General features: G+C 36.6%; 1 protein-coding gene across 1 annotated transcript in view; it reads right to left on the bottom strand.

The window, feature by feature from the left end:
- Positions 1 to 14,453, bottom strand: part of ATM (ATM serine/threonine kinase) — a 150,374-nt gene that overhangs the window by 65,660 nt on the left and 70,261 nt on the right. Inside the window, exons 32-38 of the mRNA XM_049889351.1 lie at positions 13,212 to 13,344; positions 11,746 to 11,841; positions 9,998 to 10,169; positions 5,797 to 5,938; positions 4,346 to 4,522; positions 2,818 to 2,995; positions 114 to 201 (exon numbers count right to left, since the gene is read on the bottom strand). Of these exons, the coding sequence (XP_049745308.1) occupies positions 114 to 201; positions 2,818 to 2,995; positions 4,346 to 4,522; positions 5,797 to 5,938; positions 9,998 to 10,169; positions 11,746 to 11,841; positions 13,212 to 13,344 (986 nt within the window). The remainder of the gene's footprint in view (positions 1 to 113; positions 202 to 2,817; positions 2,996 to 4,345; positions 4,523 to 5,796; positions 5,939 to 9,997; positions 10,170 to 11,745; positions 11,842 to 13,211; positions 13,345 to 14,453) is intronic.

Below are 14,453 nucleotides of genomic sequence, written 5' to 3' on the forward strand. Positions count from 1 at the left end.
AAACATAGCACTTTTCGGCAGCTTCACCTAAAACAACCAAGTTAAGGTGCAGTGAGCGGTAACAAGCTGCACTTCTAAACCCCCAACTCAAGAAGCAACACTCATTACATTACCTCTTTTGTCTTCTCATGTAGTCCACAACAGCAAGCATTGTTCTTTGTGATTTTTTATCCATACAGCCTCGGAAAATGTGTTCTGACTCTGACAAGCAAACAAAGATACCTCCTTTCAGTCCCAGGCAGACTTTCTTAAGCACTTTCTCCTGTTTATGTGGCTGTCTCTCTCTATACTATAGGGTTTTGGTAGGCAGTACCTAGCACAAACTTAGTTCTTAATAAACATGAATTGATAAAAGCATTAAATGGGAATATTATTTCTTTTCAAAGAAAGCACTCTGTTTAACAAAACTCAGAGTTCACGTTGTCATTTATATTTTACTTCCGAAAGGGGAGTAATTTATTGATTCAACACATATTTACTTAAGCTCTTGTATGTGCTAGGTGCTCAGTATACAACCATGGATTAAGAGAGGTTATTTCTAACTACACAGAACTTATTGACTAGTCTGGGAAACTCTTAATGCAGCATGGTAAGTGCTATCATAAGAAAGGTTTAGAATGCTATAAATGCATATAGGAAGGAACCTAATCTGAACAAGGAAAGTTTCACAGGAAAAAAGGTATCTGAAAGAAGAGTAATGGGTGGTTAATCACAGGGAGAGGAAACGACAGTGTTCCAGGCAGTAGTAACAGTATCTGAGATGGCTGGAAGCAAGAAGGAACGTGGAAAATTCACAGAATTTCAGCTGTGCTGAACCATGGACCTAGAGAATAGTAAGGATGTTGGGGACAGAGAAAAATAGGATGGATAAAAGTTACATATGACATATAATCGGCAGAATTTAGCAATCAGATATGTGAAAGAGGGCAAGTCAAGGTTAGTGCCCAGGTTTCTGGCTTGGGCAACTGAGTGTCATTCACAGAAAAGGTAGACATGAAGAGAAGCAGGTTGGGGGAGCGGATGAAAACAGTAAGTTTACTTTTGGACATTTGAGTGTGAGTATATCGGACATTCAACAGATGACAGTGAGACAGACAGACAGACGTTAGAAAAGATACAATATACTATTTAATTTGATTACACATCTACATTTATTTTCCTTTTCAATAAGAATTTTACATGAGAAGTTAAAATTTCATTTAAGGTAATAAAAATACTGGCACTTTAAAAAGGAGCAAGTAAAACTGTCTGATTTTACTTTTTGATAGTTGTGGTATAAATACATATATCCAATTATAAACACGACAAAAAGTTTTGCATATTCATGATGATGACAAATTACAAGGTTATTATAGGTAGCAATTACATTAAACATTGTGTAAAATTGTTTTACAGTACTCTAATATGTAATATTTAAAAAAGTTTAAATGCTTACTAGTTAACTGTAAGTTACTTATATCTGTATTTCTACAAATAGGTATATATATAACAATACATTCTAGGTAGTTTCCAAAGCTCATATGAGAATTTTTATTTTAGGGTTTTCATTTCAATGGCCTAAAGAAAATTCACACAAGCGTACTCTGGATCATCTACCTGACAAACTTAGGACTGCAGGATGCGCACACCCATCTGTGTTTATAATTACATTAATTTAAAATAGTAGATTTATAATTCTTGTTAACCAACAGAAAAGGACATACCTAAAAGATAAAGCAGAGCCAAGCGAATCTAAATGGCATCAGTGTCATCAAATGAAGGCTCCAGCGGTTTGAGTAGAAGAAACAAGAGAATTGGGAAATCACAAATACACGTTGAAGTGACTGGATGTATGGTCAGGTTGGAAGGAGCAATTTAGTTCCAGCAAAATATCCTATCACACTAAATCAGTACTTTTATTAGAATTATTAGAATTATACTGGTCTTAAAGTACAAGAAATAAATCTACACCTAGTCTTATGTTTGTACATAAAACATACTAATACTAGATGTTAAAGACAGTAAGTAAACAGTAGAGATCTGTGAAGTTTTTTCCTTTTTTTTATTTTGGTTTAAAATCTGACCCATACTGAGCCCTCAATCACATATCGGTATAGTCTGTGCACCCATTTTCTAGTGAAATTTCTCCTGCCACTCAGCTCTTGTCATGTGAAATCCTCATTATATAGCATGGAAGGAAGGAAGGTTATAAGAGTAAGTATAACCAAATGTTATGGTTTAAAAAACTGGTAGGATAAATACTCAATGTTAACCACAGTTATCCTAGATCATAGGATTACTGGTAATTTAATTAAAAAAAAATTTTTACTAATTTTTCTATATTTTCCACAATAAATGTTGGTAATTTTGTAATAAAAAGATTGCTTTTGAAAAATGACTTGGCCAGATCTATGAAAATAGAAAAATCCCATCATATCTCTATGGCACCTATAATATTTGATTACATTTACTTATTTGTGTGGTTTTGTCATTGCTAGAAGGTAGGCTCAAGGCTTGCACGGACTGTGTCTCGTTCATATCCACGTCACCAATGTCAGACACAAAACCGAACACTCATTTAGCTGCCTCGTTATTAACAGCCAAAGTTTACTGAGCTAATACTCAGTGCATCAGGTATTACCCTAGGTGGTTTATATACATTATTTCATTGAAAACTTGCTATGACTTTTGTTATCTAAATTGTATGGGTGAGGAAATAGAAACTGAGGTTATGGAATTAGGACTGTGAAGTGTTTTTAATGGGATTCAAATTGAAATCTTTCTCTAGAATTGAGAAGTTAATAGAATACGTTAGAAATTTAACAAACTATGCAATACCTGAATCCAAATTCACAGGGGTTGTGGGCTGGCTGGTTTGTGAGAAATGTCTGAAGCAGTTGGTGAAAAATCCCTGAATATGCGTAGAAAGCAGATTTCTCCACGATTCATTTGTATCTTGCAGCAAAATATCATGAATCAAGTATGGAAGCACTGTCTGACAAAAGTCAGTTTTCGCCTAAAATATACAAACACATTCAGCCAGTCATTTGAGTAAAAAGAATATATTTAAAATTTTCATTCCCTGGTGCTGACACATTAAACTTGTTTTAAATGGCAAAGGAATCTGCCATGAACTCAATGTACTGCTAAAAAACAAGCAAAAACACATGTGTACCAGCTAAAATACGTTACCGCTGTAAACACAATTTTTGAGTTGAAAAGTGTTATTAATAACAAGCAGTTTTCTGATTTGTTATCAGGTGTAAAAGACGAACCTTTTGATTTTTCCATATTTTCTACCTTCACTGAGGAGCTACAATGGTCACGTTAAAATGTTTATTTAAAAAAAAAAAAAAATCAATTTCTGGGTGTAGAATCTGGGTAATTATTTGTGGTACACCCCAACGTGTAGAAAAGTGTTTTGGTAGGTGTAGCACCTTAAAGCACCACTCAACCTCAGTTTTGCTGAGACACCACTTTCATGTGTTTAGCATACGCCACGTACATGACAGTGATTACAGATTACCCACTGCAGACTTTTTCCTTTTTAAACTTACAGACAAGTCAAAAAGTCATTTTTGGAACTAGAGAATTTAAGGGGCTAGGATTCGAGTATGTATGTGCATTTATTTGGAACATTTTATCTTCTGGCCAAAAATCAGAACTTTATAAAAATCTTAGGTTTGTTCACTAACGAGAAACGAATGGCGTATCCAGGTTATCGCTCCCGACTTGGTACAAATGCAATGTAATACAGAGAGAATGTGATGAGTTAGTCACTGTTACTCCTTTACTATACACAAAACAAGGGCTGACTTTTTAAATTGCTCTCAATGTGGGCACTTCACCAAAACACTCATTTATATCAGTTATGTGTAACTGGTAGACGTTTGACCGGGTTAGACAGTGTGTGCTCACGTTTCTGTTGAATCATGTATGACAGTACTGAAAGTTAGGTTAACCTTGTAAGTCTTGCAGCATCATTTCATTATGCTGTTTTGATGCCATTTGGTAAAGTACAAACTCCTTGTTTGGTTTGGTAACTACCTTTACTCTCACTGAAACACACTGTCCTTGTACCTTTAAGAATAACTCAGCCAGTATGCTGCTACTCCAAAGCTGAACCCTGCTGCATAAAATTAAAGCTCAACAAAGACACCCTGTTTGACTGCTTCTCAACAGCAGGGGAGGGTGGTGTTGCAGGAAGATGACACGCCAACACTACAGCACTCTGTTTAGATACACAGGTCACAAACATGTACACAGCAGCTGACGGAATGGGAAAAACAAAACTTTTTTAAAAAGCTGGAAAGAAAAAAGCAAAGGTAGAAAGAGACTAAACTAGATTGATTCTTAATTTTCTTACTTCACACATTGGCTTTAATAACTGAAGAACTTCACTTTTTATGCCTCCACTATCCAAAAAAGCACAAGTCAGTGTTTTTATCCAAACATCATGATTTTCACTTTGAGGAGTCCACAAACTTGGATCATCCAGGTCTTCTAAAGGATTTTCTTTATTAAGTCTGGGTACTTCTAAAAACTAGAAGGTGGTCAGAAAATGTAAATAAGATGATTAGAAACATACTTTACTTCTCCCGTACAAAATGAGGATCTGGACAGTACCCATGTGTTTCCAATAAAACTAAGTACAGTTAAAATTAAATTTGGAGGCAACAGTAATCCTCTGAAATAAAAATACAGTTTTGTGTATCTGAGAGGCAAGGTAATACGGTGAAAAATCACCCTGTAGGAAACTTGGGCACCACCCTTCCCTCTGCCACTCGTTAGTAAAACCAAGCCAAACTCGTTTCCGTCGAGTCAATTCCAACTCATAGTGACTCTACAGGACAGAGTAGAACTGCCCCATACAGCTTCCAAGGAGCGCCTGGGGGATTCGAACTGTCAACCTTTTGGTTAGCAGCTGTATCTTTTTTAAATAATTTTTATTGTGAGCAGCTGTCGCTCTTAACCACTATGCCACCAGGGTTAGCATACGAAATAAATCACCAACTCCACCTCATCTGTCTCATTTATAAAAACAGTCCAAATCTAGCAGAGAGAGCTGATTCCAAGATGAAACAAGATTTTAAAATGTTAAGACTATAGTGCTTTATAAGCTACGTACTAGTTCCATTAACAGTTTGTATTACTACCAGCTCCATTAAGACAAAAATTGTATTTATGATACACTGAAAGGACTACTTCAATGATGGGTATATGTCCTGAATTTAAATTGGTGAAAAGTCAGCTATGCATTTCTCAGGAACTCTATGTAGAGAAAATATTAAAGGGGAATGCTTAGACTAAAGGAGGAACAAGAATTCTTAACCATGATTCATAGAGTATTTTCAGTGGAACCTCATTATGATATCAACATGAAAAAAGGGAGAAATCTAAAGGTCATGATCTTATATTGCACTGGAGGGTCGTGACACTTTAACTTGCTATGGAAATAAACACTTGCTTGTTGAGCACAAAACCTATAACCACATGCAGGGTCAGTGGGTTTCATGGGGTCAAAGTAAGGGTTTTCCTATTCCTAAGGAAAAAGGCTAGAAGCCTGTCATGAAGAACCCACCTCCCCCCACTTCAAATCAACCATCACTCCCCTAGGCTACCTATCTCAGCTTTTCCACAGTCAGAGTTCAAAATAATAAATCACTAAAGTCTAAGAGGTACAGTTTGAATTATTTCCAGGACAAAGTTAAATGTCAGCACAATAAGATTTTAAGCCATTTGATATTTATAGTCCATGGTGAACAGAGCTGCTGCAAATACAGTGGCCATTCAATAAACATTTATTACTTGAGAGACCTTTTTTCTCGATGTTCTAAAAGGCTGTAGATAGGTGAGTATGGGATCAGTAGTCATCTTATAAATCTCCCAGAAATTATGTCCAGCTTTTGTGGCTAAAATGCTTTTCAAACAGGTGACAGCAGCTGATCGAACTCTGACACTGAAAAACACATAATTCAAACACATATAAAGTACATCGGTTATTAATCTTGATGTGTGTTAAGCAATCTTCACTGAAAAAATTTAAAATGTATAATAGGAAAAGTTACATCTGTAAAATCCTGTAACATCACAGTCATATTATTAAAGAATTTTTAATATTACTTCAAGCAATCTGAGTTACTAACAACTGCAAAAGAAATTCCTTTATTCAACCTATTAATGTTTACATTATGACTACTGTAAATTAAAAGGACTCTAAGGAAATATTTAAACCTGGATATTTAAAGAAATATTTAGAAATAATACAGCCTAATAAACATGAGTCACCAGAATGACAGAATACTAATTCACCCAAGAAAACAACATTTTGCAAATGTATTCCCTGGTGCAGTACAAATAATCTGGTGTGAGGGGGAACAGCATTTCCCTCAAACGATAAAATTATCAAGAACAATTTTAAACGAACGACAAGTACATATTTATTCTGACCAGAACCTAATTAAGAATTAGCAGGTAAAACATCCCAAATCTCTAATAAGAAACTGCAAGTCCTTCCGTTTTGCAAAAAAAAAAAAAAAAAATTAAGAAAGGAAGGGCTGTATTACAAGGGTGCTGAAAATATGACAGCTGACAAAAGACGTCATAGAGCTTGATACTGTAAATGATTAAGCAAAGGCTTAATTTCTTTTAGGCTACTTAAAGACAAAAGCATAAAAGCCATGGTACTACCTAGCTGCTCAGACTCTAAACCTGGATTCATCCTTAATCCCTCTCTCTTTCCTCCACTCCTTCAGATCCAATTCATCAACAAGTCCTGCTGGCACTATGTTAAAAACATATCCACCCATGTCTCTCATCTCCACTACTACCCTCTAATCCAAGTCAGTATCGTTTGTTCTTCAGGCCACTGCAGTAGTTTCATAATCAGTATTCTCATGTTTGCATTTTTTGCTCATTCAAAATCCATTCACCATATAAAAGTCAAAAAAATGTAAGCCGCATCACCACACTATGCTGCTTAAAATCCCCTGGTTTGTTTATACACAGCAAATAAAATTCAAATTTCTTAATCAGGATGAATCCTACTTTTTCAATCTTACCTCCTACCATCTTCCCCCATACCAGGCTTCTTTCTGTTCCTCAAAAACACCAAGCTTATTTCCACTCTAGCTGACCCATCTGTCTGCAATGCTTCCCCCCAAATCATCTTACAGCTAATTCCTCATCACTCAGATCAGCTAAATGACACCTCCTTAGAGAAGTCTTTCTTGACTACTGTATTCTGGAAATCCCTTCGTCAACTTCCCCTTTGTAAGACTGAAGTCCCTTAAATATCTAATAATTTTTTCCTGTTTTTTTAAAAAAAAGAGCAAAATAAACTGCACCTGTTCCCTACTGTTCTCAAATTTAAGCTGCACTAATACCTGTGCACCTTTCTAAGAAAAATGAATTTCAAATTGTTGTATTAACTGAAACATTTAATGCTTGTAAATGTGTGTGGGGGCGTCTCTCTTTAAAAACTGTACCAGAATTACTTCGAAATACAGGCAGTCCCCGGGTTATGAACGAGATTGTTCTCACCTGTGTCTTTAAGTCAAATTTGTAGGTAAGTTGGAACAGGTGCATACAGTTCTTATGTAGCCTAACTTTGCTGCTATTGTTGTCAGGTGCTGTTGAGTCGCTTCCGACTCAGAGTGACCCTATGTACAACCGAAGGAAACACTGCTCGGTGCTGTGCCCTCCTCACCATCACTGCTATGCTTGAGTCCACTGTTGCAGCCACTGTACACTCTACTTTGAGGAGGCAGCTCTCTTGAATGACTTTCAACCTGAGGAGCTCATCTTCTGGCACTGTATCAGGCAATGTTCCACTACTAGTCATAAGGTTTTCAGTGGCTAATTCTTTTCAGAAGTAGACTGCAGGGTCTTTCTTCCTCGTCTGTCATAGTCTGGAAGCTTGGCTGAAACCTGTCTGCCACGGGTGACTCTGCTGCTTTTTGAAACACCAGTGGCACAGCTTCAAGCATCGCAGCCATACACAAGCCCCCCCCGTATGACGAATGGACAGACACGTGGGGGTAGCCTTCGTTTAGTGCAAGAGAAACTCAAAGCCTTTTCAATGATTTAAAAGCTGCACGCACAGCAAGTGAAGGGGATTGTGAGGAAGAGCGTGTGGGAGTAGGAGTTGGCTCAGTTGTTACAAAGTGAGGGCAAATTTACGTAACATTAAAGGGCAAGTATGAGTTACCCGTAAGTTGGACATTCCTAACTCAGGACTTCCTGTACATTTAAAAAATAAGAGGGGTTAATAAATGGATAGAAGGATGGATAAATGTGATAAAGCAAGCATAGTAAAATGTTAATGATACTGCTATTAATATTTTACTATACTACCTAGGTGATGTATATAGGTGTTTAATAAAATTCAACTTTGCTCTATGTTAGAAAATTTTCATAATAAAATGTTGGTGGAAAAACTGTGCCAGCTGTTGTTGAAAGTAACTATAACAACAACAACAACTGAGGAAAGATGCATGCCCATTAATTCAACAATGGAAACATGGCAAGTAGACATCATTGCAAATCATTTATTCCCCAAGAGAAGGGCAAGTGGTAGGGAAGCAGGGTCAAAACACATTTTTACCTTAGAAAGATGCCAAGCTGTGGGTGAAAAGTCTTTGTTCCTACTCTTCAAAGATAATGGTAATGGGTGTTCAAATACACAATAATAATAATAAAAAAGACATCTCAAAACCAGAAAGCAGAAATTATAATACATGCTGTAATTTTTTTTGCATAGAGAGTAAATGGGCAGTAAAAAACTCCTTCCAATTAGCCTAGGACTTTTGGGGTTATGAAACATCTTCCATGTGGCTTATTTTAAAAGGATCAAAATTAAGGCTAGCTTAGTATGGTGTCACCTCAGATTTTGGCAAGTGCCTAAACTATCACCCTTTACAGTCCCCTATCTTACTTTTCTGTGTAGAACTTAACAACAGCTGGTATTTTTCTTATTTATTATTTGCTTACTGTCTACTCTCAGTAATATCTAAAGGGGCCAGGTCTAGAATACTCATCTCCACAGGCAGTCCCTGGGTGATCATTTGACTTATGGACAACTCATACTCGCCCTTTAATGTTACATAAATTTGCCTCACTTTGAAATGACTGAACCAACCCCTAGTCACAACAAATTCTTCACCACAATAGCCTTCATTTGCTGCATGTGCAATTTTTAAATTATTGAAAGGGCTTCAAGTCTTTTCTTGCACTAAAGTAAGGATAAATAAGAACCATGTGCACCTGTTCCAACTTACCTACAAATTCAACTTAAAGACACAGGAACAGAGCTCCCTCTTAACCTTGGGACTGCTTGTACTAATTTATGGAAAATAACATTATCCTTGGATGTCAGATTAAGTAAGTGCTAATTTTTATCACATATAAAGGAAACCCTGGTGGCATAGTGGTTAAGTGCTAAGGCTGCTAACCAAAGGGTTGGCAGTCCAAATCCACCAGGCGCTCCTTGGAAACTCTGTGGGGTAGTTCTACTCTGTCCTATAGGGTCGCTGTGAGTCGGAATCGACTCGACGGCACTGGGTTTGGTTTTTTTGGTATCACACATAAAACCAAAAAACCAAACCCACTGCCGTCGAGTCAATCCCAACTCAAAGCAACCCTACAAGGACAGGGCAGAACTGCCCCATAAGGTTTCCAAGGTTGTAAATATTTACGGAGGCAGACTACCACATCTTTTTCTCACATGTGGAGCTGCTGGTGGTTTTGAACCACCAACCTTTCACGTAACAGCCGAGCACTTTAACCACTATACAACCAGGGCTCCATCAGATAGAAAAACCAAAACTGAACCAAACCCCATTGCCGTCAAGTCGATTCCAACTCATAGCTACCCTATAGGACAGAATAGAACTGCCCCCAGTTTTCATGGAGTGCCTGGTGGATTCGAACTGTCAACCTTTTGGTTAGCAACCATAGCTCTTAACCACTATGCCACCAGGGTTTCCCCATCAGATACAAGGTATCATTAAATACTCACCAATCTTCTACCAGTGTATTATTCAGATGGGTCAGCATTATGAAAATCCACTGAAGTTCTTTATCTTCAAATAACTCATTGGCCTTATTATAAGATGCATCTTTACTATGTTGTATAGCTATGGTTGAGAAATCTACAGGACCCAACTCTCCCAAACAGCTTCCAACAGCCTCTATATATAGAAATTCCATTTTAGTACAGTCACAGTTATGAGATCATACATAGCACAGAAATATTCTAACTTAAAAAATACAATGCTGTTTGTCATGCCTCAAGGTTGATTAAGTATGTTTTCAAAAATATAGAGTAAAGAATTTAATTTGCTTGACTGCTAAGCAGCTACAAAATACTGCATCATTTCCTTTACCTATAGTCCATATGGGCAACAGATATCTTCCTCTACAGAATCATATACAGGAGACAGATAACAGAATGTAGGTAGTAAGGATTAAAGTCTAAACATGGCTATTGTATAACGGTATCAACAGATGTTAAAATCACTTTAAAAAAAATCTGAGGTATCACATACATGAAGTCCCAAACGACTCCCTCATGCTCTTTTCCAGTTGTGGTAGATTTTATTAAAGTATGTCTACAAATTCTTTGATATTCATCCTTTCAAAGAGCAGAGCCTAATTTCCTCCCTCTTGAGTGTGGACTGTATTTAGGAAGACCAAAGAAAAATTGATGCCTTTGAATTTTGGTGTTGGTGAGGAATACTGAATATACCATGGACTGCCAGAAGAACGAACAAATCTGTCTTGAAGGAAGTACAGCCGGAATGCTCCTTAGAAGCGAGGATGGCAAGAATTGGCTCATGTACTTTGGACTTGTTATCAGGAGGGATCAGTCACTGGAGAAGGACATAATGCTTGGGAAAGTAGAGGGTCAGTGAAAGAGAGGAAGACCCTTGATGAGATGGGCTGACAAAGCAGCTGCAACGATGGGCTCACGCACAGCAAAGATTATGAGGATGGTGCAGGACCAGGCCGTGTTTCCTTCTGTTCTACACAGGGTTGCTATGAGTTGCAATTGACTTGACAACACCTAATAACAACATTCTAACAGTATGCAGTAGAAACGATAACATGTGACTTCCAAAACTAGGTCAAAAAAGGTTTTGTGGCTTCTTCCTTATCCCCCCTCTCTCGGATCACTCTGGGGGAAGCCATCTGCCATGTCATTAAGATACTCAAGCAGCCTTATAAAGGGTCTACGTTATAAGGAACTGAGGCCTCCTGCCAACAACCAGCACTAGCTTGCCAGGGGAGTAACTGAATTCTCCAATCTAATCAAACTTTTAGATACCTGTAGTGCAACCTTATGAAAAACCCTAAGTCACATACACACAGTCACACAAACATTTGTTTCCACAAATTCTGAAGTAGAATTGGGTATTTATAGCTCTATTTTTTTGGGTTCAGAGGGGGAACTTTCATCTTAAAATAACTGTTAAATGACAACTGTGACTCTGAATAACAGTGTTACCCAATAGTTATAAGGCATTTTCAAATAATATTTATGCATACGTACAAATCACTAACTTTTCATCTTATGTCAAGGTGTAAGAAAGGAAAATATGAAAAGGGTGCAGCTTTGGGAAACCTGAATTAATAGAAACATAACAGCCAGCATATCACATTTACCAAATACCCAAGATGACAAACCTTTCGTTTATTTTTAAGATATTATAAAGATCAACACTCAAACATCATAAAAATATATGTTCATTCAACCAAATAGTTTACCTAAAACTTCTCTTTCCCCAGTATGATTTACTGCCATCTTGGATAGCTGCAACAAGCTCACAACCAGCTTCACCACAATGCCATCTTGTGGGTTTTCTGGGGGGGAGTTCAGAAAAAATTTGTTTAAATTATGGAGATAACATTTTTGCTTAAAATATGCACATAAGTTATCTGACTAGAAAACTTTTATGAAGCTTAAAAAAGGTTTTCAAGTCATGAGCAGCTCAAAAAATTATGCATCAAAGGTGTTTGAATTTCCTTATAAAACAAAATCATGTGGAAGTGGTTTGCAGTATCTGGCAGACAGAGAAGGAGGTCTTGAATGAGTTATGCAAAGTAGTCAATACCCTAGCAAAATCATAAAGAGAAACACAGAAATCATCCACCATTAAAAATAGAATGGACCCTGAGAAACTGCTTGGTTTTTTATCCTCCTGCATCTAGAATCTGTACCAGCCTCATCCAACAGAACTTTTTGCAGTGATGGTAATGTTTTCTAATCTGCGCTATCCCATACAGCAGCCATTAGCCACATTACTATAGAGAACTTGAAATTTAAAGAAATTGAATTTTAAATTTTATTTAACTTTTAATTAATTTAAAATTTAAATTAAATTTAATTAATTTAAATAGCCCCAAGTGGTTACTGGCTGTATTGGACATGGGAGGTCTAGACCAATAAAATTCTCAAATACAAGAAACAAGGAACAGAGGTGTTCATGTAGAACATATATACATATTATTCAAACAAATACATTAGAACCTCTGAGATAAAATGGTCAAAACCAAAATTAGTTTTAAAAAACACTAAGGATAAAAATGATACTCCAGAAGATGAAATTAACGGACACAGAAAGATAAAAACCAAAACAAAATTTTCCCTAAATGTAAAACTGTAATAACTTAAAACTAAAAAAAAATTAACATAAACATGGATGTTTGCTGAAGTGGGAAAAAACCCTAGAAACAGATATATACAAACATGTATGTACGTATATACACATACATAATATACATAAATAATACGTATGCACAAAACACACACGCATACATGGTCATAAGGCTTAAAATGAGACACTTTTTTTCATTCAAGGAGACTGGGGCAGTAGGCAGAGATACATGCTTGTATGCTTACCACTAAGAAATTAATTTTGTTTTTTCATTTAGGCAGTAGAAAGTTATTAAAATGTTTTAAGCAGTGTTATAACACAATCACATTTAAGTTTCAGAGAAATCATTTTGGCAGAGGTGTAGGATGGGCGAAGCAGGAGTAACTCGAGTTAAGGAGATCAGTTAGGAAGTCTTTTATGGTTAGATGACAAGTGTTAAGTGTCTAAACTCAATCATGGGGGATTGTAGTATGCCAGTGACAATTGAACCAACAGCAAGGATTTATGTAAGATCCTTTAAGAAAGCAATAGGTACACACAACCCAGAACCCAGCGCCCATGCCATTAAATCAGTACCCTGAGAAGCTCTCATCAGATCCTTCATCTGATCTTTATGTTGCTCCAGTTGTCTCCGAAGATCCTTCAGTCCTTCAAGCCTTGTCAATGGAAGTGCATCATAAACACTTACTGAAAGAAAATGTTTAATTTCCTAAAAGAGAAGATTGGTTAAAGATGTAACACGCTTTTAGCACACAGTGGTTAAGTCAGTGAAATAAAACTTAATAGAAGAAAAAAATTACTAAGTGCCTTGTACAGACAGTGGCTGATATTATTACTATCAAATGAGGCAGAAATAAATTACTTTTTCTGTTTCAAATTCTACAATTTGTTTCAAGTCTTTAAATTCAGATAAGCTCCCATAGCTAGATTTCAAGATTATTATAGCAACCTCAATAGTAGAAAAAGCTTAAATTTCTATTTATTTAGCAGTTTATTAGTTTTACTTCTTACTGTATTTAAATATACTTTCATACTGATAGACATATAGTCAAACATAGACTATGACTTTAAAATAACAAAAGTTAAAAGAAAAATTACATCTGAAGGCCATCCAAGGTACAACAATTGGTCTCTATCTGCCTGAAGCAACAGAGGAAGGAGGAGGAGGAACAGGAAGAGGAAATGGAATGTGTGGCTAACTGCCTCCATGAACAACTGCCCCCTCTGCTATGAGACCAGAAGAATTGGATAGTGCCTGGCTACCACTACTGAACATTTTGATCAAAGACTCAATGAAAGATTCCTGACCAAAAGGGGGAAAATGCAGACCAGAACTTCAAATCCTCACAGGCTCCAGACTGGATGAACCCCTGAAACTACTGTCCTGAGATAATCTTTAAACCTTTAACTAAAAATATCCCCTGAAGTCTTCTTAAAACCAAACATAGCTTAACTGTGAAGAATGTCTTCCTTGAGCACTGTGCTCTTTCAGGATCTTTCTATATGGGATCAATTTGACAACAGCCACTTGAAAGACTAGATAGGACACTTAGGAGACACTGAGTTTATGTTAATGGAGGAATAACTCAGAAGAATATAACTTGGAGAATATAATCAATGCCACTGAAGTGTCCACGCAGAAACTATTGATTTGGGGCATGCTTTGCTGTGTATAGTCTCAACAACAGCAATAACAAAAGAAAAATAATACTCCTGAAATTAATTTTGAGATTTACAAAGATTAAAATAGGATTAACACTTGTAACACTCTTTAAAAAATTAACTGTCATCTCTAATGCAAATATTAAATTGTTCCTC

Source organism: Elephas maximus, chromosome 7 (assembly GCF_024166365.1).
Source record: "Elephas maximus indicus isolate mEleMax1 chromosome 7, mEleMax1 primary haplotype, whole genome shotgun sequence".
NCBI lineage: Eukaryota > Metazoa > Chordata > Mammalia > Proboscidea > Elephantidae > Elephas > Elephas maximus.